Source organism: Pollachius pollachius, assembly GCF_949987615.1.
Source record: "Pollachius pollachius genome assembly, chromosome: 4".
Classification (NCBI taxonomy): Eukaryota; Metazoa; Chordata; class Actinopteri; order Gadiformes; family Gadidae; genus Pollachius; species Pollachius pollachius.
In genome coordinates, this window is record NC_136937.1 from 6,739,681 (window position 1) to 6,766,529 (window position 26,849).

General features: G+C 49.1%; 2 protein-coding genes across 4 annotated transcripts in view; both read right to left on the reverse strand.

Moving 5' to 3' along the window:
* Positions 1-1,460: 1,460 nt before the first annotated feature.
* tymp (thymidine phosphorylase) lies at positions 1,461-7,051 on the reverse strand. Of its 3 annotated transcripts, XM_079735312.1 has the most exons (11): positions 6,840-6,971; positions 5,906-6,029; positions 5,321-5,523; positions 4,130-4,228; positions 3,593-3,722; positions 3,298-3,416; positions 3,024-3,186; positions 2,489-2,716; positions 2,233-2,373; positions 1,995-2,143; positions 1,461-1,592 (listed from the first exon to the last, which is right to left on the reverse strand). In XM_079735312.1, exons 2-10 carry the CDS (start codon positions 6,021-6,023, stop codon positions 1,998-2,000), a joined length of 1,347 nt encoding a protein of 448 aa, XP_079591438.1. In that variant the 5' UTR covers positions 6,024-6,029; positions 6,840-6,971; the 3' UTR covers positions 1,461-1,592; positions 1,995-1,997. The 3 variants fall into 3 exon arrangements, with proteins under 3 accessions (XP_079591438.1, XP_079591437.1, XP_079591439.1); XM_079735311.1 differs by having other exon boundaries at positions 1,461-2,143; positions 6,941-7,051; XM_079735313.1 differs by having other exon boundaries at positions 1,461-2,143; positions 6,840-6,988.
* A 380-nt stretch (positions 7,052-7,431) lies between these two features.
* The window catches only part of shank3b (SH3 and multiple ankyrin repeat domains 3b), a 22,636-nt gene continuing 3,218 nt past the window's right edge, over positions 7,432-26,849 (reverse strand). The window contains 28 exon segments of the mRNA XM_079735298.1: positions 7,432-9,654; positions 9,974-10,003; positions 10,422-10,858; positions 10,860-10,941; positions 10,943-11,187; positions 11,189-11,547; positions 11,745-12,062; positions 12,204-13,028; positions 13,826-13,919; positions 14,171-14,301; positions 16,301-16,381; positions 16,984-17,113; positions 17,446-17,570; positions 17,754-17,836; positions 18,271-18,346; positions 18,497-18,610; positions 18,696-18,877; positions 19,174-19,393; positions 19,533-19,599; positions 19,741-19,818; positions 20,181-20,297; positions 20,383-20,420; positions 20,840-20,969; positions 21,344-21,495; positions 23,557-23,665; positions 24,009-24,080; positions 24,615-24,818; positions 25,168-25,339. Coding sequence (XP_079591424.1) covers positions 9,069-9,654; positions 9,974-10,003; positions 10,422-10,858; positions 10,860-10,941; positions 10,943-11,187; positions 11,189-11,547; positions 11,745-12,062; positions 12,204-13,028; positions 13,826-13,919; positions 14,171-14,301; positions 16,301-16,381; positions 16,984-17,113; positions 17,446-17,570; positions 17,754-17,836; positions 18,271-18,346; positions 18,497-18,610; positions 18,696-18,877; positions 19,174-19,393; positions 19,533-19,599; positions 19,741-19,818; positions 20,181-20,297; positions 20,383-20,420; positions 20,840-20,969; positions 21,344-21,495; positions 23,557-23,665; positions 24,009-24,080; positions 24,615-24,818; positions 25,168-25,335 — 5,253 coding nt within the window. The 5' untranslated portion in view covers positions 25,336-25,339 and the 3' untranslated portion in view covers positions 7,432-9,068.

Consider the following 26,849-nt stretch of genomic DNA (forward strand, 5'->3'; position numbering starts at 1 on the left):
GTATGCCAACACCTGGTGATGGCTCACTATTTTTTCTCAGGTTGTCCAACACAACCCGTATCTGTGATTCCACGCCGGGAATCAAAACAACAAAACACAAAAAAAACCTCTAGCGATTCATGTAACCTCACCAGTGAGTTAAATACAAAAACGGTTTCACATCTTGTCTGGTAAATCGTAAAATAAAACCCCTGGACAAATCAAACGTCTAAGTTCTATTCAGGACACGTATCAACATTGACAAACTAACAAAGATGAACAAATCACTTGAGTGACCCTGCTGGCAATTTCGGGACTTGGCCCAACCAAAAGGAACTAGGTCCTTATTCTGGGACTCAAACCCAGACAGACGTCAGGACTCTTACCACAAACTAAAGGAACTTGGTCCTTATTCTCCGACTCCAACCCAGATTCTAGGACTCTAACCCAGACAGAAATCGGGGCTCGAACCCTAATCCTTTACTTTACATTCATACAGCGTATATTCAGTGATTATTGAGCGCTCTTAATCACTAATATAGGTATTTTACTTTGTCAAGCTCTTAATGACGCAACTCTATTACTCAGCAAATGTAGTGCAGCCTAATAGTAAAAAAAGAATAATGGTTATGTGTGTGAATATTATCTTAAGATTATCTCTTTTCTTTGAGTGTGGAATGAGATTCAGTCACCGTTGATTCCCACATGGTGCATGGAGATGCGCTGCTTCAGCCGCGTTGAAGAAGATGCGGATCCCTCAGCAGGGAAGGCGTTGATCAGACGTCTTGCAAGGCAGGTCTTCTCGACCAAAGGGCAATCTTCAGATGACAGGCCTCCTGGCCTTTTCTCACTCCTCTCTCTTCAAGACGGCGTCACAGCACCAAATGTTAGATTTCAGCTTATTTCTTAACTGTTCGTATAGACTCTGCGTCGTTTTCATTGAATTTAGTAGCAGGCTACACTGTGTCTTTCTTACCATAAACCCTGCCCTACCATAAGGGTCACTGGTGGAAATGCCAGCCAGATTTAGTGTAACTGAGCTGTCCCGCACCGAGCCGCCCTGACCCCGAGACGTCCATGGTCCAATAAACAACCCGTATAACAGCCGTACACCTATTAGCCAGTGCATTGTGGGTATTAGGTGGTGCACCTTGGGTATTCAGGGTTTCCCGCAGAAAATGCAGTGTCAGACTGTTGCCCTGCAGCCTGATCTATTCACAGAGAATGAATGAAGTTTAGAATATTTGATACTTTTTTTTTTCTTTTCGTTATATATATTATTTTTTTTAGGGTCGTAGTGAATGCTGCAGGCGTGTGTTGCTTAGGCGACTGCCTAAGCTGTAAAGTGCTGTGGGAAACCCTGGTATTAGGTGTTAGATTTCAGCTTATTTCTAAACTGTTCGTATAGACTCTGCGTTGTGTATTTTTTCGTCGTAGTAGTAATTCTTGAAGTGGAAATCAAAGCAACTTGCCAGATTGGATAAGAGGGTTGAATAGATGTTTTATTAGAGGATGTAATACAGCGCAGGTACTGACTTATGTGGAATAGTCTTAGTGTAGGTGGTGAGGAGCAGTCCCCCGACGTGCTCCTTGGCTGTCAATCCCTCTTCTCACTGAGCCAAAGGTTTGGGGCGAGTATTATAGGAAAGAAAGCGTGAATAACAAAATAACAGATGGGGTGTTTCCCTTGATAAGGTATATGGCCCTGGCTATGTCCCAGACGACCGGGTTGGTTCGTCCTTGTTGGGACATAACAAATGGGGGAATGTTGGAAATAAAACCTTGTATCAGTAGGAGAGGCACTGGCCTGTTCCTAGACGAATGCTGCATTATGGGTATTAGGTGGTGCATTATGGGTATTAGGGGGTTATTCGTGACGTGGAGTTAGCTGGGGTTTTACACATTGTTTAAAAATAAAAAGTTTAAAGCATTAATCTAAACTTTTATATGTTATCAATAACCCCAATTATAAGAAAACTTTTAAAAGAAAGAAAAATTAAAAGATAATGACTGACAGGTCACATGGGCGGGATCATCCCCTCGATCAGTGATCCTCCGCGAGGTTTGTCTCCTGATCCACCGAGAGTCAGAGCGCCCTCCAAACGACTCGTCTGGTCTGGGGTCAGAGCCAGACTCTCAAAGTGGATCCGTAACCAGGGGCGACCTGGAGACAGATAGATAAACTTGTTAACTATCGTTAACACATGTTAACCTGAACATCGCCTGACAGGTAAGGGCAGGAAGTGACCTCACCTTTATTTACACTTTCACCCAATGACACCAGTAGCTCCGCCCCAACACTGTGATTGAGAGGTTCTCCAGCTCTCGTTCGCCCCGCCCCAAGCTGATGGAGGACCTCGGCCAAGACAAGTCCATCGATCTCCATGACAACCCCTAGGTAGAAAGAGAGAGTCACTCACTCACTGAGAGAGAAAGAGAGAGAGAGAGAGAGAGAGAGAGAGAGAGAGAGAGACACTGACACAGGGAGAGAGAGAGAGAGAGAGAGTACCCTGGGTGTGTGTGTGTAGCTCTGTCTGGTGCTCTGCTCTCCTCAGGATGCTGTGGTAGTCTGCTTGGGCGGAGCATAGCGATTGAGCATCTTCATTGGACACGCCCTGAGCTACCATCATGGCCTGGAACTTAGCCAGAGCTGCTCCACCAGTCACACTCTCAGTGATCAATCTGCCGCCCTCCGATAGGCTGCTCACTTTGCCTGTCATCACCAGCAACACGCCCCCTTGAAATAAAAAGAACACAGTCCAATGACTCCTGAGACATACAAAGGTCAAGGGTTACAGGGAATGGGTTCTAGGGTAGAGGGTATTAGATAATAGGGTATTATAACGGGGAGGGTGTAGAGTATTATATTATAGGGTAGAGGGTATAGCATGGTATCAGAGGGTATTGGTCTAGGGTATATTATGGGGTACCCAGGGTTCCATTAGGTCCCTGGATCCAGGGTATGACATCATCTGGGTAGGGGGGGTTATATCAGGCGTATTATGGGGTATTGTGGGGCATTATGGGGTATGGTGTGCTGCTACCTAGGGTGCTGACCAGCTCCATCAGGTCGCTGGGTCCTTTTCCCTTCAGGGTCTCCAATGATTCGATGACCTCCACACTGTTGCCGATGCATCGACCAATAGGATTGCTCATGTGGGTAAACACCGCCCTCGTATTCATGCCCAGGTTGTTACCGGCGGTCACCTAAAGGACGACACTCGGTTTATCCCGGACCAAAGTAATCACACTGTTTATACTCTGAAGGGAAAATTAATATCATAGTAACTTTAGAGTCACAACATCCCTAATGCCAACCAGGGACTCTCCTAGCTCCTTAGCGCTAGCTAGGTCTTTGCAGATAGCTGATCCCCCAAACTTGACGTCCAGGACCAAGGAGTTCAGAGACTCCGCTGCCTTCTTAGAGATGATGGACCCTGGAGAAGCAAGATGGCCACACATCGTTGTTTGTGTAGTTCGATATAATCATGAAGCTGGGTTCATGTAGCTCTATAGTAGCATGAGGCTAGGTCTGTGTAGTGCTGTATTAGCATGAGAATAGGTCTGGTTGAGTGGTACTAGTTGTAGTATTAGTTCTATTTAGCACTAGTACCGGTGATGAGGGGCAGGCTTTCCACAGTGCTGGTGGCGTCCCTCAGGGCGTAGAGGATGCGGTCTGCTGGGACCAGAGAGACAGTCTGACCCACCACCACACAGCCCACCTCCGCCAGAATGGACCGCACCTAGAGAGAGAGAGGTAGAGAGAGAGAGAGAGAGAGAGAGAGAGAAAGAGAGAGAGAGAGAGAGAGAGAGAGAGAGAGAGGCAGGCAGGCAGGCAGGCAGGCAGGCAGGCAGGCAGACAGACAAAGACATAAACCGGTTAGAATCAACAGATTTGGAGTCCCCACAGTGCAGAGTGTGAGCTGTAGTGAGGGGGTCAGACACTTACCTGATAGAGGGCTGCTGGAGGTGGACTCGATTAAGTTGGGTTAGTGGGTTACCTTGTTCAATAGATGGTTGAAATAGTTGATTTAGTTGAGATAGATGATTTAGTTGATTAAGTTGAGTATGTTGATTAAGTTAGTAAGATAGTTAAGATAGTTGAAATAGTTGGGTTAGTTGAGTGAGTTGAGTGAGTTGAGTTAGTCACCTTTGGGAGCGGCTGGCTGACGTTAAACCCTGGGATTGATTCCAGTTTATCCAGAGTTCCTCCAGTATGACAGAGGCCCCGCCCACTGATCATGGGAACCTATCACACACACACACACACACACACACACACAAACCTATCACATATCATATTAAACATAGATCTAAATCATATAATATATATTATTACGGCCAAAAGCTGTTGGCGCCCCCAGACGATATTATGAATCTCAAACGACTGAGTCGGGTTCTCAGACGTCTCCGGTTCTTCCACGTCCACATCAATCTGAAGTAGACTGAACCACGACATGGAAGAGAAAGGGATTGTTGCCTGCGATTGTTGACCGCGATTGTCTCCCGCTGGAGCCTCGGACGAGGGATCACCGCCTCGGCAGCGGGCAGCCTGTTATGTGTGTTATGCGCCATAACACCAACAGCAGAACAGTTATCCAATCAACAAAGAAGTGTACAACACTTGCGTTACAGTGTGTGTAATCGCACACATACACATACACACATGTGGCGCTCGCAGGGTCGTAGCTCATTGGCGGGCCAAATTCTCTGGGCTGGCAAGGCAGAGAAAGGGGAGGTGGCATCTCCCCTTATGACGACATAAGGGGAAAATCCCAAAACGGCGTGTCTGTTAGGTGTGGAGTGATTAGCCGTTACAGGCCGTTTTTGAAATCTGTAGGCTGGTAGACTGATCTATCCAGCACCCATCTTGGTGGACACGCCCACCTGTGATGTCATAAGGGGCAGATTCCAAAACGGCTTGTAACGGCTAGTCACATCACACCTGGTGGCTGGTCATGGGATCTTTAATATATGCTGTTCTTTGCATGTTCAATTTAGCATGTTGACTTTAGCTTGTTGTCGTTAGCATGTTGACTTTAGCATCTTCAGGTACGATGATGACAGCAGGTTGACTGCTTTTTTTTCCTTTGATGCGTTTCAGGATTATCTCTGTAAAGACGGATTCATTGCGAAAACAGATCTAGCTGTAGAAACGCTCTAATACATATTTACTAATACCCTTTTATCTTATCCACACTGGGAACTGGTTTCAAAAAAGTGTGTTTTCGGCCACCGAAAACGCCGGATCCATCTGGACGGTCGGCCCAAATGCACAAGACGTATGGGTTTTCACCAAAAAATCATTTCCGTGTGGACGGGGCCTTAATGCTAAAATCACCTTCAAGCCACAGGCCGCTAGCGCTGGCGCTAGCACCAGGCTCACTTTATCTCCCACGCCGCCAGTGGAGTGTTTGTCCACAACAAGCCCCGCCCACTCCTCGGGCCACGACAGCACTTCCCCCGACAGCTTCATCGCTTTGGTCAGGGCCATCGTCTCCGTGGCAACCATGCCCTTCATGAAGATGGCCATCAGCATCGCCCCTGGACACAGAAACACTACTTATAGCACCTTACCTTAGGTACCACTTAACCCTTTAGCACCTTACCTTAGGTACCACCTTACCATAGGTACCACCTTAACCTATACAACACTCAACCCTTATAGCACCTTGCCTTAGCTACCACTTAACCCTTATATAATACACCACCTTACCTTAGGTACCATTTAACCCTTATATATCACCTTACATTAGGTACCACCTTTCCTTATGTAGCACTTAGCCTGAAACACTACTCATTCTTATATAACACCTAGCGCTTGTGGAACACTTCATGGTGTGTGTGTGTGTGTGTGTGTGTGTGTGTGTGTGTGTGTGTGTGTGAGTGTGAGTGTGTGAGTGCGTCCGTGCGTGTGTGTGTTGACCTGTTTGAGCTTCCTGTATGTTCTGCTTAACTACAGCCTGGAGGAAGAACTGGATGTCTTCATCGCTGAGGGCCTTGCCATCCCTCTTCTTCTTGATCAGATCTGGAATGGACAGCATGGTGGCCTGCATACCCACACACATTAGACCTCCATCTCTAAAGTAGTGATACTTTGCTAAACCATCTCTATAGTAGTGATAGTGTTAAACCATCTCTATAATAGTCAGGATTTTTCAAATACCGAGGTCAACATTCGGCAGACCATTTGCATTATCATTTGCTGCAACAAATGATAACTTTTATTGATGCAGCCTATTACCGCTGCGTTGCATCTTTGCACTCACTGCCCTTGATCTGTGCTTGGTTATGGTTAACTTAACCGTAACAACAGAGGGTTTCTAATCTTGCTGCCATCTAGTGGTAGACCAGCGGATTAACATGTTTTAATTACCCTTTGCGCGGATATCACAGAAACGAAACTGAAGGAAAACAATACCAAGGACACCGCCCTGATAGTTTTTATAGTGTTCAAGGTTTGACACTATCACTACTGTCATGGCCGTAGCTACCGTTGAGGACACTGAGGTCATGTCCTCTGTATATTCTTCACTATAACTACTACAGAGATGGTTTAACTTAAACCATCTCTATAGTAGTGATACAGTGTATTAAACCATCTCTATCGTAGTGAAACTGTTTAACCATCTCTAAAGTAGTGATAGTGTGTTAAACTATCTCTATAGTATTGATAGTGTGTTAAACCATCTTTATAGTAGTGATAGTGAATTAAACCATCTCAATAGTAGTGATAGTGTGTTAGACCATCTCTATAGTAGTGATACAGTATATGTACCAGTCTGTAAGCCCAAAAACAAACACACACACACACACACACACACACACACACACACACACACACACACACACACACCGACCTGATTGTTGCTGGGGAATGATTCTGTGATCTCTGTCCGTATCGTAAAGCTAAAACTGTAGATGCCAGTGATAATGGGAGAGCAGAACGCAGGGAACTGACCGATGGGAGAGCAGCTGACGTGGAGATGAGAGCTGCGAGGAGCCAGAGCCAAGAGCCGCAGGATGGGATGAGGGAGGGGCCAAGCTCATAAGAGTCCACCAACCTCAGTTCTCTTTTCAGTTCCTCATCTCTCATACTGAAACTACCCGAGAGATATGGGAGCGGTCGAGTCCAGTAGATGTGCACGATGTGAATATGCAGCCAAGCCTCAGTTCTCCTTTCAGTTCCTTTCATTTCTCATATGAAAGATGAGAAATGAAAGGACACCTGGTGTGTGTGCAGCCATAGAACTGGTTTATGCCTGCAGGTCAGCGACTGGGGGTTCAACAGTCGGACTGGTCAGTCATTAACGCGGCTGTGTGTATTCATAAGCCAGAGGTCCACATGAAACAGACAGACAGACAGACAGACAGCTGAACCTGGGGGAGTTTATAGTAAATTAGAGTTTATTAAAAGGTTACATCTGCCCAGGACTGAGTTTAGTTGCCGTGACAACCACCTTCCATAGCAGGTGTGTGCTTTTAGAAAAAAGAAAAACAGGACTCACATCAGCCACCCAAAATAACTACGAGCACATCTTCATCATCGCTATAACTTTAATACCATGTTGTCTTCATCAACAACTTTAATACCATGTTGTCTTCATCAACAACTTTAATACCATGTTGTCTTCATCTTTATCTTTAACGCCATGACATCATCATTGCTATAACTTTAATACCATGTCTTCATCATCGCTATAACTTTAATACCATGTTGTCTTCACCATCGCTATAACTTTAAAATCATACTTTGAAAGAGTTAAATCAGATGTCACACATCTGCAACCACTTGGACGGTGTCGCTATGGCAACGCTAGGTCCTGTTTCCACGACAACGTGATGGCCATCCTCTCTTTCTGCGGAGAGTTATAAACTGAAGAGCCGACTTAAGTTGATATACCCAATTACAGGATAGGAATATAAAAACTATAGGCTTCAGACTGTCATATAATCTATAGAAAACGTCCTCCGGAGTCTTAGAAAGAGTAACCAATACTCTGGGTCTAAATGTATTGCAGCTAGGAAAGCGTTTCAATGGAAGTTAACTAGAGATGAGAAGGGCAGCAGAGAATAGTAAACCCATGAAGTAAACCCGGTCAGTTTTGATACCCCGATAGGTAAAGGTGTATAAACCCAGGCCTATGGGGGCATGGGGTGGTGGTGCACGTTTCCGGGATGACCGCGGTGTGGTTACCAGGGTGATCACGGTGTGGTTACCAGGGCGATCGCGGTGTGAGGGGGTGACCGAGGGTGAAGAGGTTATACTGGAGAGTAGATAACGGTTAACTAGTTAGAGAGGAACGATAAAAGAGGATGATCATTTCTGTACAGATGGCTTTAAAAGGAGATAGCACCGCCCACAGAAACTACACCCGGCTATGGAGCGTCTCAAAACAAACACCACTACAGTCATTAGTACTCAACACCAAACCATCCGCTAAACAACCTCTGAATTATAGAACCAAGGGATTACAAAGTCTACGCCAACATTATTCCAAGCTTGTAAGTGAAGATTGTGAATGATTAATAACTCCATAGAAACACAAAAGTCTAGTAAGAAAGCTGCTATGAAACCAATAGAATGGTTTAGCACACTGTTAGCCTGCTAGCCAACTTAGCATGTCAGCGAAATCAGTAAGTTAGCTAACATACTGAGTTAACCGGACTAAATTGGCTAACACACTGAATAAGTAAACTCAGTAAGACAGCAAATTTGCCAACTAAGATTAATCGGTAAGTTATCTCAATCGGTAACTTAGCAAACTTACTTCTTAGTCTGTGAAAAAGAGAACAGCATCAGATCCTCAGAAAGGTGATAATCTAAAATGAAAACAAATAGAGGCAACACTGCCATTCATTTTCCTTCAAACATACTTGATTAAAGAGCTAGCTAGCACTAGATGGCTAGCCAGCGCTAAAGAGCTAGCTAGTGCTAAAGAACCAGGGATGAATCCCAGAGCAGGGAGTATAAATGCCGAGAGATCAAATTGCTTTGACTGCCTGAGATGTTTCAGTGACCAAAAGAGCATCTGACCAGAATATCAAGACTAAGATCTTCCCAGGGTCTGAGGAAGAGAGGTCAGGGGTCAAGCGGAGGCGTCCAGGAGCTGGCGCAGGGCGCGCTCGATGTTGATGCGGTGGCCCAGGCGCGTGACGCCCAGCTCGGCGTAGTCCTCCTTGGTGAGGGCCGGGAGGTGCGAGCCCTCGATCTCGTGCTCCTGGAAGCGCTGCCGGTGCTCGGCCAGCCCCACGCTCTCCAGCCAGTCGCCCACGTCGTACTTGCTCCACAGGCCCAGGGGCCGCTGCCGCCAGGGCCGCAGGGCCAGCAGGGGCCCGCCCAGCACAGGGGAGGGGCAGGGCGAGGCGTGGGGCGAGGGGGAGGGGGAGCGGGAACGCGCCCGGGCGCTGGCGCTGCGCATCACGAAGCGCACCTCCTTCGGCTCGGAGGGCAGGCTGAGGCTGGACGACTTGAGGATGGTGAGGCCGCGGCCGGAGCTCAGCTCGGGCCGGTCGGGGGAGGGGGAGGAGCCCAGGCCCATCAGCCTCTCGGAGCAGGGGGAGGGAGACGGGGAGGGGCTCCGGCGGGTGACGGGGTAGCGGCTCCCGGGTCGGACGGTGTAGCTGGTGCCCCTCTGAGAGATGGTGTGGAGCTCGCCGAGGCTGGAGAACAACCTGCAACACACCGCCGCGCGTCACTATTCACTGTGGTCATCAATATTACTGATATGAATATTATTATATGCATCAATTATTAATTGTATTATTAATAGTACTATTAACAGCATTATTAATAGCATTATTAGTAGTTTTTTATAAATTTTGTCAAATAGTGTTGGGATTGGGGTTATAGGTTATCAGGTTAATACCGAACCTGGTTAATAATTGTAAGTATTATTATATTATTATAAAGTATTGTTAAGAGGTTAATATTATTATGATTCATAATGAATCAGCTTTAACAACAAATGTTTACCCAGGGTATAAAACCTACGATTTACTGTCTTCAAAGTCTGCTACACATCTGGAAGAAAAAGAACAAACATCTGGAACACTAGAACCATCTAGAACCATCTGGAACGCTAGAACCATAGGAAACACTAGAACCATCTAGAACCGTCTGGAACGCTAGAACCATAGGAAACACTAGAACCGTCTGGAACGCTAGAACCATAGGAAACACTAGAACCATCTAGAACCGTCTGGAACGCTAGAACCAAACCATCCTGTGACTTACCATCTCTAACCTAACACCTAAACTAACCATCTCTAACCTAGTACCTAGACTCACCATCTCTAACATAACACCTTAACTAACCACCTCTAACCTAACACCTAAACTGACCACCTTTAACCTTGAACCTAAGCCTAACCTTTCCAACTAAACTAACGCCAGTGAATGATGGGTAATGACCTAGTCGACCGTTTCCATGACAACGCACCTTGCCCCGCCCACTGGCGACCTGCGTCCGGGGTCAAGGGGGCTAGGCTCCTCCCCCAGGGAGTGGCTGTCTTTGTTGAGCAGCTGCAGCCGATTGGCCAGGTCCAGCCCCGAGCCCGTCCTATTGGAGAGCTCCAGGGCCGAGCTCATCCTATTGGTCAGGTCGACGGCCGAGCCCGCCCCCTGGCCTCCCAGGGCCACCGGCCGGCCCCCGTCCCCTGGCTCCGCCCCCTCGCCGCCCCACAGCTTGGACCTCCTCTGGAAGAGGTACCGCGGCTGGCGGGCCGAGGGGCCGCCGGAGGGCGGTGAGGGGAGGAGCTCGCTGTCCGACGACTGCTTCAGGAGGGGGTCCCTGAGGGCGGCGCGGCCGCGGCCCACCGGGGAGCGGAGGCGGGGCTTGAGGCCGGGCGGGGCCGGGGGCGAGGAGGGGGAGGGGGGGGGCGGGAGGGGAGGCCAGCGTGATGGAGGGAGGGAGGGAGGAGCTGGGGGAGAAGGACCCGTCCTCCGCCGCCCCCTCGCCCCCCCCCGCCCCCCTCACCCGCTCGCCGGGGCAGCAGAGTGAGGGAGGGGGGCGGGGGGGAGGGCAGGGAGGCGAAGGCGGGGGGGGGAGACACCAGGCCGATCCTCCTCAGCTCCTCCCGCGTCTCCTCATCGCTGGAGGAGAGGAGCGCCGGGGGGAGGGTCACCGTGAAGGCCCCGCCCTCCTCCTCCGAGCTGCCCACCGTCAGGCTCCTCCTCCTTTCCGCCTCCCCCCCCCCCCGGCCCCTCGGCGGCCGGCGGGGGGGCGGGTCTCCAGCGCTCGGGGGAGGGGCCGGCGGGGGAGGTGAGCCCCCCCTCCGTCTCGGGCCGCTCCACTGGGCCCTCAGGGTAAAGGGGCGGGGCCTCGGGGTAGAGGGGCGGGCCCTCGGGGTAGAGGGGCGGGGCCGGCCGCTTGTGCCGCAGCTCCGGGCTGGCGAGGGGCGTGGCGGCGGGGGTGCGCTTGGCACGGGCGTCGGGGGAGCCCAGGGGGGAGGAGCCCAGGGGGGAGGGGCTGCAGGATGCCTTGCTGCGCGGCTCGGGGGAGGGGCTTCGGGCCGTCAGCGCTCGCTCTCTCGCCGCCAGTGCCAGGGCGAGCGGGGACGAGGGATCTGGAAGACAAGAGGTCATGGGGTCACGGAGAGGACAGGGGGGAGGGTCAGGGGTCACCGGAGAGGGTCGTGGGGGAGGAGAGGTCAGGGGGGAAGGTCAGGGGTCACCGGAGAGGGTCGGGGGGGAGGAGAGGTCAGGGGGGAGGGTCAGGGGTCACCGGACAGGGTCGGGGGTCACGGAGAGGCGGAGGACTGACCTAGAGGCTTGCCGGTGAGCGGGTGGAGGAAGGTGTGGGGGGTGGGGGAAGGGGAGAGCACAGGGGCAGGGGGGGGCAGCTCCCCCAGGTCGTCCATGGAGTGGCTGAGGGTCAGGAGGGGCGGGGCGTGGTCCGACCCCGCCCCCTCCACCGACAGGAAGAGGGAGGAACGGCGGCCCTGGACCCGGGCGCGCTCAGACAGGACCTGCTGCTGGTAGAGCTCCGCCCTGCTGGGGAAGGGCACGCCGCCTTCCTGCGGGTACAGCTCCGCCCTACTGGGGATGGCCCCGCCCCGTTCCTGCTCCTTCAGCCCCAGACCTGCAGAGGGGACGAGGAGACTAGGAGAAGAGACGAGGAGACTAGGAGAGGAGAGGAGAGGAGAGGAGAGGAGAGGAGAGGAGAGGAGGAGACAAGGAGAGGAGAGAGGAGAGGAGAGGAGACTAGGAGAGGAGACGTCACCTTGCTCCTCCACTGGCGTCTGCTTCAGAAGCGGCGATTTCCTCCTCTGGGGTTTACTGGGTGGAGCCTGCTGGCCGACATTAGCATACGGGTTTTCTATTTGACGGCCCCGCCGACGCGACAGAGGGGATTGGCCGACAGCAATGATGGCGGGGTGAACCGAGAGTGTGTCACTGTGTGTAACTGTGAGTGCAGGTGTGTGTATAGGCGTGTGTGCAGGTGTGTGTGCAGGTGTGTGCGCAGGTGTGTGCGCAGGTGTGTGCGCAGGTGTGTGCGTAGGTGTGTGTGCAGGTGTGTGCGCAGGTGTGTGTACAGGTGTGTGTGTGTCGCGGTGTGCAAGTGTGTGCGCAGCTGTGTGTGTGTCGCGGTGTGCAGGTGTGTGTGTGTCGCGGTGTGCAGGTGTGTGTGAGTCGCGGTGTGCAGAGGTGTGTGTAGGTGTGTGTGCAGGTGTGTGTGTGTCGCGGCGAGCAGGTGTGTGTGCGTCTAAGGAGTCTTGCAGGATGATCATGGAGCGGGCTTTTCTTTGGCGCTCTGCGTGAGTGTGGCTTCTCAACGGCGAATCAGAGAGCTCCTGCAGCCGTGGCTCCGCCCCCGGCTTGAAGCTGGAGCGGTTGACCCCCTCCCCCCGGATGGGGGGGGGCGGGGGGAGGAAGGAGGGGGGCGGGCCAGAGTCCATCAGGTAGAGGGAGGGGGAGGAGGGGGAGGAGGGGGGCGGGGGCGGGGCTATTTGCGGCGGGGGCGGGATGAAGCCATCCGTCAGGGAGGAGCTCCGAGGGAACCGGTGCTCTCCAATCAGAGCGGAGATACGATCGTCCTCGGGAGTCCCTGTGAACCAATCACACGTCAGCACACCCCCCTACGTACCGATGGTGTGTTTGTGTTTATCTAGTGTGTGGCTGTGTCTCAATTCAGGGGACGCATCCTTCGAAGGACTCGGTCTATGAAGATGTGGCCTTCGTAGACCGATTAGGCCGAACCAAAGAGTTTTTAAAATAGATGGTCTGGCCTACAAAGCATTTTCAGTTTGCGTAACAAGCCGCTAACACCCTTTACCTTGCAACGACAAGGTAAAGGGTGTCACCTAGCAACCCTGACAGCTGCGGTTCAAACCGGACGGCGTAAGGGAAATACGGATCCGTTATATAAAAATTATATAATCTTTAACGTTAATTAGCTTAACATTATATGGCTATTGTTAATGTCATTGAACTTTGACAATAAAGATACGTATTTAAAATAGTCCAAACTTTATTTTAATATAAAAAGATGGTTTTACATAGTTTTGGCATTAAATATGTAATTTGCTGCAGCTGCCGCTTCCGCTCTCTCTGACACCTTTTCTGAAAAAATGAACCATGGGATACCGTGGGCCGAGTAGGATTCAGCCTGTGGATCCTTCAAATCCGGGAAAAGAAGGCTGAATTTCTCGGCCGCATTTGAAGGAGCCTTAGAAATGGGACAGCCTTGACGAGCCGCTGTGACGCAATCGGTCTTCAAATGCAGCCTTCGAAGGATGGAATTCAATTGAGACGCAGCCTGTGTGTGTTTATATAGTTTATGTGTTTAAATAGTGTGTTTATATAGTGTATAGTGTGTATGTGTTTGTGTGTGTGTGTGCGTACCGAATGACTTTGTCCTGCTCATCCCTCTGGGGACGGCCATGGTGGTCTTCTCCACCGGCTGGGGGGGGGGCAGACCCTGACGCTCAAACAGTGACTACATTCACACAAACACAGAAAACACACACACACACACACACACACACACACACACACACACACACACACACACACACACACACACACACACACACACACACACAAACACACACACACACACAGACAAACACGGTAGTAGTATTCAGTACCACTACGGTAATACTATAATACACATATATGACTGAATTAGTACTGTAGTAGTACTACAGTACTACTACAGGTAGCCTGCGGTACTGCGGCGGTCCTCACGTTGATCTCGGCCTGTGTGATGCGCCGGCTGCTGGGTCGCTGTCGGACCGTTGCCGAGCGCACTTCCTCCGTCGGCCGCGGCCTCATTACCACTTCCTGTGACGTTCCCGCCAGCATCTCATCCAGTTTCTCTAGAAACACAGTGAGCCAATCAGATTACAGCGTCCAGTCAACCAATCTGGCCACTCACAGCATTGGTAGCGTATTAGCATAGCCTAGCCTAGCATCCTAGACGCTAGACCGTTCAGATTGGCACATCCCCCTCCCAACCCCCCCGATGACATCACGTCGTCACATTGGGATGATATTCATGACATCACAGATGACATCACTGACATCACAACATGATGAGTCAGACTGCACAACAGCATCCCGTCATCACAATGACATCACAGGGACATCACATCAACACAAAACCAATGGAATCTGACGTCACCAACACACAAGCACCACAACATGCCTGCATCACAGTTACATCACATTGATGACATCACGGTGATGTCACTGTGACATCACGAGCACACTACAACCTCAACACTGTCGGGAACGCGACTCACCAAAGCGCCGCCTTCTGGCTGAGGCTTATCGATGCAGAGAAACACAGGTTAGCATGATGCTACATGAGATAGTAAGTGTTAGAAACACACAGGTTAGCATAATGCTACATGAGATAGTAGTGTTAGAAACACACAGGTTAGCATTATGCTACATGAGATAGTAGCGTTAGAAACACACAGGTTAGCATTATGCTACATGAGATAGTAGTGTTAGAAACACACAGGTTTGCATAATGCTACATGAGATAGTAGTGTTAGAAACACACTGGTTTGCATAATGCTATATGAGATAGTAGTGTTAGAAACATACAGGATAGCATTATAGAAAAACCCAGGTTAGCATTATGCTACATGAGATAGTAGTGCTAGAAACACACAGGATGGCATTATGCTACATGAGATAGTTGTGTTAGAAACACACGAGTTAGCATTAAGCTACATGAGATAATAGTGTTAGAAACACACAGGTTAGCATAATGCTATATGAGATAGTAGTGTTAGGAACATACAGGATAGCATTATGCTACATGAATTAGTGGTGTTAGAAACACACAGCTTAGCATTATGCTACATGAGATAATAGTGTTAGAAACAGACAGGTTAGCATAATGCTATATGAGATAGCAGTGGTAGAAACGAACAGGATGGCATTATGCTACACGAGATAGTAGTGTTAGCAACACACAAGTTAGCATTATGCTACATGAGATAATAGGGGAGCGTATCTATGTTCCCCGGGTCCTATGTTCCCTGCTTTGTATGTGACCGGGGAACATAGGACCCTGTGAGCAAATCTTTTTTTCGTAGGATGGTAGGGGCAAGTACCGCCTTTTTCGCCTCTGATTCGCCTGTGATCGGTTAGAATGTCTCTCCTCCGATTGGTTATGGTTATGGTTAGGGTTAGGGTTAACCCTCACCCTAACCCTAACCCTAAACCTGACCCTAACCCTTTGCACCTGGGGAACATAGGACCTGGGGAACATAGGGATGACCCCGATAATAGTGTTATAAACACACAGGTTACCATAATGCTACATGAGATAGCAGTGTTAGAGACATAAAGGTTAGTATGATGCTACAAGAGATAGTAGTGTTAGAGACACACAGGTTGGCATGATGCTACATGAGATAGTGATGTTAGAGACACACAGGTTAGCATGATGCTACATGAAATAATAGTGTTAGAACATGCAGGATAGCATGATGCTACATGAGATAGTAGTGCTAGAGATACACCGGTTAGCATGATGCTACATGAGCTAGTAGTGTTAGAGACACACAGGTTATAATGATGCTACATGACATGAGATAGTAATGTTAGAAGCAGACAGGTTAGCGTGATGCTACATGGGCTAGAAGGGATAACAGGTTAGCATGATGCTACATGGGCTATAGTAGTATGAGTATTATTGGTAGTATTCATAGTAGTATTAATGTGTAGTACCTATTTCCTCCAGGTCAGCTGTCATGGATTAGTAGTATTGACATTATTAGTAGTATTGGTGGTATTAGTAATAATGGTTAAATAAGAAGTATTAGTAATACGGTAGTATTGTATTATGATGTGTAGTACCTATCTCCTCCAGGTCAGCGGTCATGGACTTGGAGCGCAGAGTTAAAGATGTACTGGGAGCTCTCTTCGGAGGGGGCGGAGCTACAAACAACCAATCACAGAGCAGAGTTAAAGATGTACAGGGAGTCCTCTTCAGAGGGGGCGGAGATACAAACAACCAATCACAGAGCAGAGTTAAAGATGTACAGGGAGTCCTCTCGGAGGGGGCGGAGATACAAACAACAAATCACAGAGCAGAGTTAAAGCTGTACTGGGAGCCCTCTTCGGAGGGGGCGGAGCTAGAAACAACCAATCCTAGAGCTGAGTTAACGATGTACTGGGAGCCCTCTTCAGAGGGGGCGGAGCTACAAACAACCAATCACAGAGCAAAGTCAATGATGTACTAGGACACGTCTTCGGAGGGGGCGGAGCTACAAACAACCAATCACAGAGCAGAGTTAACAATGTACTGGGAGCCCTCTTCGGAGGGGGAGGAGCTACAATCACACAAACCAATCACAAAGCAGAGAGAGGAGATAACAAGTTTGTTCGACAGGCAGGTGGCAGACAGACAGACAGACACAGTCAGTCCGAGAGACAGACAGGCAGGCAGACAGAGAGACAAATAGCCTGACAGGCAAACAGGCAGACAAAAAAGCCTGACAGGCAGACAGACAGACCAACAGACAGGCAGACAGACAGACCTTTCTTGCGGAGGTTGGAGTCGGCCTTGCGGGACACTGAGACGACCTTCATCAGCAGCCCGCTGCCGCCCTGCCTGATGAGAGACACCACCTGTCTGTGGCCCACCTTCACCACCTCCGCCCCGTTCACCTGGGGGAGAGACAGGAAGACAGGAGACGGGAGACAGGAGAAAGGGGGACGGAGAGACAGAGAGACAGAGAGTAAGGGAGACAGGGAGGCAGGAGACAGGGAGACACACGGACACAGTACACAGGTAGACACATGGAGACAGTTAGAAAGGTAGACAGGTAGACAGACAGGGTAAGAGACAGTTAAACAGTTGGGTAGAGCCACACCGGTAGAGAAACAGACTGGCAGACCAGTAGAGACAGACAGGTAGAAGGACTCACAGGCAGACAGCAAGACATGTAGACAGGTTAACGGCAGAGATGAATATTAAATGGGATGATTAATATTCGTACCTCAATCAGAAAGTCCCCGGTCCTAAGTCCCGCCCTCCAGGCCACGCCCCCCTGGTCCACAGACTCCAGGTACTGAAGAGCTGGGAACGCTGGGGTGGGGGCGAACTCCTCGATGGGCGTCTCAGCTAGAGAGAGAGAGAGAGAGAGAGAGAGAGAGAGAGAGAGAGAGAGAGAGGGAGGGAGGGAGGGAGGGAGGGATGGATGGAGAGAGAGAGAGAGAGTGAGAGAGAGAGAGACTACGACGACGCTAATCATCAGTATTCCTCACGCTCTAACCAGCAGAATGAGGCTTAGTGAGTTCTAGTTACCTTTGGCTCCTCGGAGGACGAAGCCGAATCCTTCACTCTCTCTCTTCTGGAGTAGAGCAGCCTTCTCTTCTATCACATAGTCACTAAAACACACACACACACACACACACACACACACACACACACACACACACACACACACACACACACACACACACACAAACACTTCAGTTTGAGTATGCAGGTGTGGTGTGCAGTGCCGCCAGCTGACCGGTACGAGGTGTAGTTCAACATATGTATTGTGCAGTACTGCCAGCTGACCTGTAAGAGGTGTAGTTTGACATATGTATTGTGCAGTACCACCAGCTGACCTGTAAGAGGTGTAGTTTGACATATGTATTGTGCAGTACCGCCAGCTGACCTTTAGGAAGTGTAGTTTGACATGTGTAGGTGTAGGGTGCACTACCGCCAGCTGACCTGTAGAAGGTGTAGTTCTACATGTGTATGGCGCAGTACCGCCAGCTGACAGTTAGCGAGTGTAGTATGACACGTGTAGGGTGGTGTAGCTGCAGCTGACCTGTAGGAGGTGTAGTTGTCATAGGAGCCCACAGTATAGTGTCTGAACAGCCTCTTCGTGCGGTCTTCTCTGCTCTCTGGAGATAAAATACACCAAATAAAAAACCCTTGATACACATTGTTCATATTATGTTTAAATATTTATATATATTTATATATGTAATGGATTATTTTATATAATATGATAATAAAGTGTATGGTGTTGAGTATATTTCAGATAGTGTTACCTAGTCTGGGGTCATATTGCCTCATCTGAACTTCTTCTACGCAGTCAGCAGGAAACCAGCCGGTCCGTCCCTTAACACTGCCCTCCCAGAAGCCCCCCTCCCCGATGGACAGCACTGGGGAACAAACAACAACATGGTGAACTTAACGTGACTCAACCAACCTCTCTGTGCCTGACCTTTGATCCCCGGTGTGCCTGACCTTTGACCCTCTCCCCCCGGTGCAGGTGGATCTCTCCTGGGCCCTGGGGTGTGTGCGACCGGGTGGCGATGAAGGTGCGCCCGGGGACGGCGCTGTAGAGCCTCCTCTTCATCACCTGGGTGGCCGGGGGCGGGGAGGGCGGGGGCGTGGTCTCAACTGGGACCACGGCCCCTCCCCCAGGACTACAGACAGACAGGTAGGGAGACAGACAGGAGGCAGACAGGTAGACAGACAGGTAGAAACAGACAGGTAGGCAGACAGGCAGGCAGACAGGTAGACACAGAGAGGTAGGCAGACAGATGGATTAGTATGTGTCAGATATTTGCGGTGCAGGTTGTTCGTGTGTTTGTGTGTTCATGTATGTGTGTCTGTGTGTATGTGTGTGTTTTTGTGTGTATGTGTGTGGGTGTGTGTGTGTTTGTGTGTGAGGGTGTGTGTGTGTGTGTAAGTGGGTTGGTGTTTGTGTGGGTGGGTGTACCTGAGTCTGCGTGAGTGGCGTCTCAGGGAGTGTGTGTGTGTGTCGTGGTGTGTGTCCAGGCTATGCAGGGAGGGGCCTGGTGAGGAGGCAGGACTTTCCAGAGCGTTGTCACTGGCTGAGCGAATCAGAGAGCGAGGAGAAGACAGGCCACTCCCCCCTGCAGCCCTGACTCCTCCCACTCTACGACGCCTTGTATAAGAAGGACTCTCTGTGAAGGGAACTACACACACACACACACACATGCGCACAAACACACACACGCACACACACACACACACAAACACAGACACACACTACAAGTTTTTGTATTGTTGTTTGAAAACGAGCCAGAAACAAACAAGCAAAGAAACTGAACTGACCCACGTCTGATGTTTTATGAATCTTGATGATTTCTGCTAAATCAAAGTTTCCAGCGATGATCGCCACCTGCACCACACACACACACACACGCACATGCACACACACACACAAACACACACACACAGGTTGTTTTAGTTCTTGTCCTCACTAAGGTACTTCTTTATCTGTAGGTCTATGGAGGGTATTCGGGTAGTTGTGGTCCTTCACCTGAAAAGCAGTCTGGTTGTTGTAGTTCTTAATGTCCTTATGAGCTCCTCTGAACAACAGCACTCTGGCACAGCTGTCCTGAGGAGAGCCATGACACACACACCGGTCAGAGGAGCCCCTCGCCCGCCGTCCAGACAAAGAGGAGACGCTAACGTGGCCTGGCCTGTACAGCTATGTACTAGTCTGTACTGGCCTGCACCGGCCTGCACCGGTCTTTATTGGTCTGTACTGGCCTGTACTGTATCCAGCAACACGCGGTGCTCTGAGCATGTTTCTTCATCTCCGATGACACATCATTCTATGATTTAGTGCAATGAATTTGATACATATTGGTGCCTTTAGCAAAACAATAGTTAACAAACCCTGGTTAACAAAACACTAGTCAATCAACCCTGGTTAATAAAACACTAGTTAAAGCTCCATGGTTCTATGTGAGTTACCTGGTTGTATAGCGCACACAGGTGCAACGCTGTGTTCCCTGATGCATTCTGGGAACTCATATCAGCACCGTAGAACAGCAGGTGTTCCAGATGCTGCACGTTACCATGACGACAGGCCTGCAACGTAACCACAAGGTTCAGAGCGTAGAACACGTCATGGTTTTAACATTATTATTATTAGGGTTCATACTGTGAGCTCTACCTGGTGGATTTCCTGCCATCCGTTTTCATCGGTCATGCCTGTGGAACGATCATAATTGAAATCATTATGTTCATGACAATCTCACGATAGAACCAGTATAGGATAAACCATGAATACACAATGTTCTACACACACACACTCATAAACCATGAATACACAACGTCCTACACACACACACACACACACACACACACACACACACACACACTCATAAACCATGAATACACAACGCTCCACACAAACACCCTCCAGTGGAGCCCATAAACCATGAAAGGTCATATTTCTACCCATTGTATTGGGACTCCAATAACATAAAGACATTGTTTTAACGCTCTAGCAGGAGCGGATAAAAACATCAGTACATTCTAGACACACTCTGGTTTGAACTCATGAACCATGCATGCGTCCTACACACTGACTGGAGCTGCTAAACCATGAATGTGAAGTGTCCTCTGACCTATGGTGGCGTGGTCCTGCAGTAGCAGCTCACAGCAGAAGGGGGCGCCCCCCACCATGGCCGAGTGGTACAGGGGGGTCAGACCGCGGCTGTCCTTGTAGTCGGGGGAGGCTCCCAGGTCCAGCAGGGTCTACAGTGACATGGTAGCCATTATCCTCATCTTAGCATCATCCATATTATTAGGATTAGTGTTCATCTTATGCAAAGCAAGGATTCTGTAGTACTGCTACCACAGTACTAATCTACTGCTACCACAGTATATATCACAGTACTGTGAGGGTGGTACTGTGGTACTACAGTACTGCAGTAGCAGTACTGTAGTACTGTAGTACCAGATGTACTGTGAGGGTGGTACTGTGGTACTACAGTTCTGCAGTAGCAGTACTGTAGTACTGTAGTACCAGATGTACTGTGAGGGTGGTACTGTGGTACTACAGTTCTGCAGTAGCAGTACTGTAGTAGACGTACTGTGAGTGAGGTACTGCAGTACTGTAGTAGACGTACTGTGAGTGCGGTGCTGTTCTTGCAGAGCACTGCACGGTGCAGGGCGGTGATGCCGTCTCGCGTCCTGAAGTCCAGGTGAGCTCCACCGCTCCGCAGCACCTTGATGAGGTCACAGCTGTCCTCCAGCTGCACGGCCTGGGTGAACGGGCACTCTGGAGGACAGGGACACTGCAGTTAGTACAGGGACACTGCAGTTAGTATAGAGACACTGCAGTTAGTATAGAGACACTGCAGTTAGTACAGGGAGACTGCAGTTAGCATAGAGACACTGCAGTTAGTACAGAGACACTGCAGTTAGTACAGGGACACTGCAGTTAGTACAGAGACACTGCAGTTAGTATAGAGACACTGCAGTTAGTACAGGGACACTGTAGTTAGTATAGAGACACTGCAGTTAGTATAGAGACACTGCAGTTAGTACAGGGACACTGCAGTTAGTATAGAGACACTGCAGTTAGTATAGAGACACTGCAGTCAATACAGGGACACTGCAGTTAGTATAGAGACACTGCAGTTAGTATAGAGACACTGCAGTTAGTACAGGGAGACTGCAGTTAGCATAGAGACACTGCAGTTAGTACAGAGACACTGCAGTTAGTACAGGGACACTGCAGTTAGTACAGAGACACTGCAGTTAGTATAGAGACACTGCAGTTAGTACAGGGACACTGTAGTTAGTATAGAGACACTGCAGTTAGTATAGAGACACTGCAGTTAGTACAGGGACACTGCAGTTAGTATAGAGACACTGCAGTTAGTATAGAGACACTGCAGTCAATACAGGGACACTGCAGTTAGTATAGAGACACTGCAGTTAGTATAGAGACACTGCAGTTAGTACAGGGACACTGCAGTTAGTACAGAGACACTGCAGTTAGTACAGGGACACTGCAGTTAGTACAGGGACACTGCAGTTAGTATAGAGACACTGCAGTATATGGCTATAGTAAACACAGTTATACTACATTTTATGATTCTATAGTTCACACAGTTGTACTTCAGCATATGACTGTATAGTACACAGTTATACTGCCGTATATTACTCTATAGTAAACACAGTTATAATGCAGTATATTACTCTATAGTACACACAGTTATACTCCAGTTTATTACTCTATAAGACCCACCCACAGTGACACTGCAGCTATACTTCAGAAACTGCAATATAACTCTGAATTACACACAAAGTAATACAGACCATAAGGGGGTGGCTGGTAGGTGCTAATATAGTATATGGTGTTGGGTTAGTTACTGACCTCCTGGTTGGTTAGTTACTGACCTCCTGGTTGAGTTACTGGCCTCCTGGTTGGTTAGTTACTGACCTCCTGGTTGGTTAGTTACTGACCTCCTGGTTGAGTTACTGGCCTCCTGGTTGGTTAGTTACTGGCCTCCTGGTTGAGTTACTGGCCTCCTGGTTGGTTAGTTACTGACCTCCTGGTTGAGTTAGTATCTGACCTCCTGGTCGGTTAGTTACTGACCTCCTGGTTGAGTTAGTAACTGACCTCCTGGTCGGTTAGTTACTGACCTCCTGGTTGAGTTAGTTACTGACCTCCGGGTTGAGTTAGTAACTGACCTCCTGGTTGAGTAAGTAACTGACCTCCTGGTTGGTTAGTTACTGAGCTCCTGGTTGGTTAGTTACTGACCTCCTGGTTGAGTTACTGGCCTCCTGGTTGAGTTACTGACCTCCTGGTTGGTTAGTAACTGACCTCCTGGTTGAGTTAGTTACTGACCTCCTGGTTGAGTTAGTAACTGACCTCCTGGTTGAGTTAGTAACTGACCTCCTGGTCGGTTAGTTACTTACCTCCTAGTTGAGTTACCGACATCCTGGTTGGTTAAGTTACTGACCTCCTCGTTGAGTTACTGACCTCCTGGTTTAGTTAGTTACTGACATCCTGGTTGAGTTAGTTACTGACCTTCTAGTTGTGTTACTGACCACCTAGTAGAGATACTGACCTCCTGGTTGAGTTAGTTACTGACCTACTGGTTGAGTTAGTTACTGACCTCCTTGTTAAGTTACTGACAACCTGGTTGAGTTAGTTACGGACCTCCTGGTTGAGTTACTGACCACCTGGTTGGTTAGTTTTCTGACCTCCTGGTTGAGTTACTGACCTCCTGGTTGAGTTACTGACCTCCTGGTTAAGTGAATGACCTCCTGGTTAAGTTACTGACCTCCTGGTTGAGTTAGTTACTGACCTCCAGGTTGAGTTACTGACCTCCACTGTCGGCGTCATGGAAGTTGGGGTCCAGTCCTCTGTCCAGCCATCTTGAGACCTTCTCAACGTTCTTCTGCTGGACATGTTCCATGAACCGCTTGAGGTTTGCCTGGAACACAGCAGGACGTAGCATGGCTACCTGTTTACCTTGATACATAGCATGGCTAATTGATGGCTTGTTTGCCTTGTTACATAGCATGGCTAAATGTTAGCATGTTTATCGTTGTATGTTTGGGTGACATATGAGCATGTGTACCTTCGTATGCAGTGTGGCTAACTGTTAGCATGGCAACCTCAGAATGTAGCTCGCCTCATTGTTTAGTTACATTTGGATGCAGGTGTACTAACTGTTAGCATTTTTCCTTGGTATATAGCTTGGCTAACAACAAGTGTAGTTATCTTGGTATTTCACTTGGCTAACTCTTAGCATAGCTTAATGTTGGCATAACTACCTTGGTATGCAGCTTGGCGAGTTGTTTGTCGTCCACGTAGCTCTGGGTATAAACTCTCCTCTTGTAACGGAACTGAACACAGGTGGTGGGAAGGAGGTCAGCAACATCAGATCAGTACTAGCAGAACTTTGAGTAGAATAACCAGTAGGAGAGAACAACAAACACCAAATGTAGCCTAAAAAAGGCCCAACTAAAGCTACGCCCTTGGCTATAGGAAGGGTATGGGGGGAGTAGTAGTATATAGTATAAACGTTTTACTAGCATTAGTATTAATGGTAGTAGTAGTATATAATAGTAGTCTTAGTTTTAATAGTAGATTTTAATAGTACAGTTACCCTACATAGAGGTTAGGGTAGTAACCCTAACCTCTAGGTAGGGTATAGGGGTATTGGTCCCTCTAGGTAGGCATTAGGGTATAGGGGTACCTCTAGGTAGGGTATAGGGTTACCTCTATGTAGGGTATAGGGTAAAGGGGTACCTCTAGGTACGGTATTGGGGTATAGGGTTACCTTTGGCTAGGGTATAGGGATACCTCTAGGTAGGATATGGGGGTATAGGGGTATGGTACCTCTAGGTAGGGTATGGGGTGATGGGGTGTAGGGGTACCTCTAGGTAGGGTATGGGGGTGATGGGGGGCAGGGGGTAGTCCTTCAGCAGTCTCTCCTCATCCAGGAACTTGCCGGCGCGGCCGTTGAAGGCGGGCTGGAAGAGGCCGTAGTTGAGGACGTCGGAGAGCGACTGGGTCAGCGTCACCAGAACCCGCTGCTTACTGACCCACACGGGGAGGTCCGGGTCCAGACGCAAGCACTTCTGCAGCAGGAAAACACAGGAGGAACCCTAAGAACCCTTAGAACGCGTGGAACCACCTTGGAAGACTAAGAACCCTCTTAAAAACACTTCGAACACTTCGAACCCCCGTAGAACACTTCGAACCACCTAGAACAATAAAAACACTTAGAACCACCTTAGAACACTTAGAACCCCCTAAGAACACGTAGAACACTTAGAACCACGTTAGAACACTTAGAACCCCTTAAAAACACTTAGAACCCCCTAAGAACCCTTAGAACCCCCTAAGAACCCTTAGAACCATGGGACATTCTGTTGAACTGTACTGAGTGTGTACTGTGTGTGTACTGTGTACTGAGGGTGTGGTTACGGTCTGCTGGAGGTCCGGGATGCCGATGCGGACCACCACACTGTGGCCCGGAGGAGAGTCCTCTCTGTCGTCGTCCCGGACCACCGGGGAGCCGGGCTGGTTGCCATTGGTGACCGCCTGTTGCCGGGGGCGATCATGCTGGGTGTCAGCGGCCGGACTCAGAGGCATCGAGCTGGAACATACACACACACACACACACGCACACGCGCACACACACACACACACACACACACACACACACACACACACACACACACAGACAGAGAGACAGACACGCATGCACACACACACACACACACACACACACACACACACACACACACACACACAAACACACACCCACACACACACACACAAGCACACGCACGCACATACAAGCATACACACATACACATCCATGTGCAAGCACGCGCACACACACACACACACACACACACATACACACACACACACACACACACACACACACACACACACACATTGGTATCTCTTCCTACTGTTCAATTACATAACTGTCTGGTTATCTCTGGTTTCCATGGTAACGTTCCAGAAAGACTTCTAGAAGACTGATAGAATCCCTGTTTCTATGGTAACAAAGGTGTGATAACATGAACAACATGATTAAATGAAAATCAGGAAATAACTGTAGTAGAATCCCTTCTCCTCTCTCCTCCTCTCCTTTGCTCATCTCCTCTCATCATTCCTCCTCTCCTCTCTTCTCCTCTCCTCTCCTCTCTTCTCCTCTCCCCTCATCACCTCTCTTCTCCTCTCCTCTCTCCTCCTCTCCTTTCCTCTCCCCTCATCACCTCTCTCCTCTCCTCTCCTCTCCTCTCTTCTCCTTTCTTTTCTTCTCCTCTCCTCTCCTCTCCCCTCATCACCTCTCTTCTCCTCTCCTCTCCCCTCATCACCTCTCTCCTCTCCTCTCCTCTCTTCTCCTCTCCTCTCCCCTCATCACCTCTCTCCTCTCCTCTCCGCTCCCAGAAAGTACAAGAGAACTACCATAGTACTACCATAGTACTATACTACTACCAAAGTAACATGGTAGTACTACAATAGTACTAGCCTTGTACCACCATAGTACTATGTACTACCATTGTACCATAGTAGTACTACCACAGTACTGTAGTACTGATGTGTCAGCAGGTTTCTTAGGAAGTGAAGGAATTGTTCTTCTGTGTTACCATAGCAACAGCGAGCATGTAGTGCAGATGTTTTTTTTAACCGGGCACACAAACACACACACACGCACATACACGAACACGCACACCGTGCAGACACACACAAACACACACACACACACACACACACACACACACACACACACACACACACACACACACACACTGGTAGAGAGTCCACTGCCAATCCAGTTCCTATGGCAACTACTCACAACTCAGCTATCAGTCTCTCTCTCTCTCTCTCTCTCTCTCTCTCTCTCTCTCTCTCTCTCTCTCTCTCTCGCTCTCTCTCTCTCTCTGTCTCTCTCTCTCTCTCTCTCTCTCTCTCTCTCTCTATATATCTGTCTCTCTATCTCTCTTTCTCTCTCCACTTTCAAACATCTAACTTGAGACTATATATAGTATTCATATAGTATGTTTATAGCATATATATTATACATATCTAAATACATGTATATATACCAAATATTTACAGAAGACTTAAAAGGTTACTATGTTTACCGT

What these genes read in the sequence shown, in the direction of transcription:
- tymp (XM_079735311.1), bottom strand. Translation starts at nt 6,023, where the DNA reads ATGCTGTCCATTCCAGATCTGATCAAGAAGAAGAGGGATGGCAAGGCC. An exon ending in TCAGCCAGCCGCTCCCAAAG is followed by an intron (nt 3,723 to 4,129) that starts GTGACTAACTCA and finishes CTCTCTCTCTAG; the next exon opens with GTGCGGTCCATTCTGGCGGA. An exon ending in GCTACACACACACACCCAGG is followed by an intron (nt 2,374 to 2,488) that starts GTACTCTCTCTC and finishes CTTTCTACCTAG; the next exon opens with GGGTTGTCATGGAGATCGAT.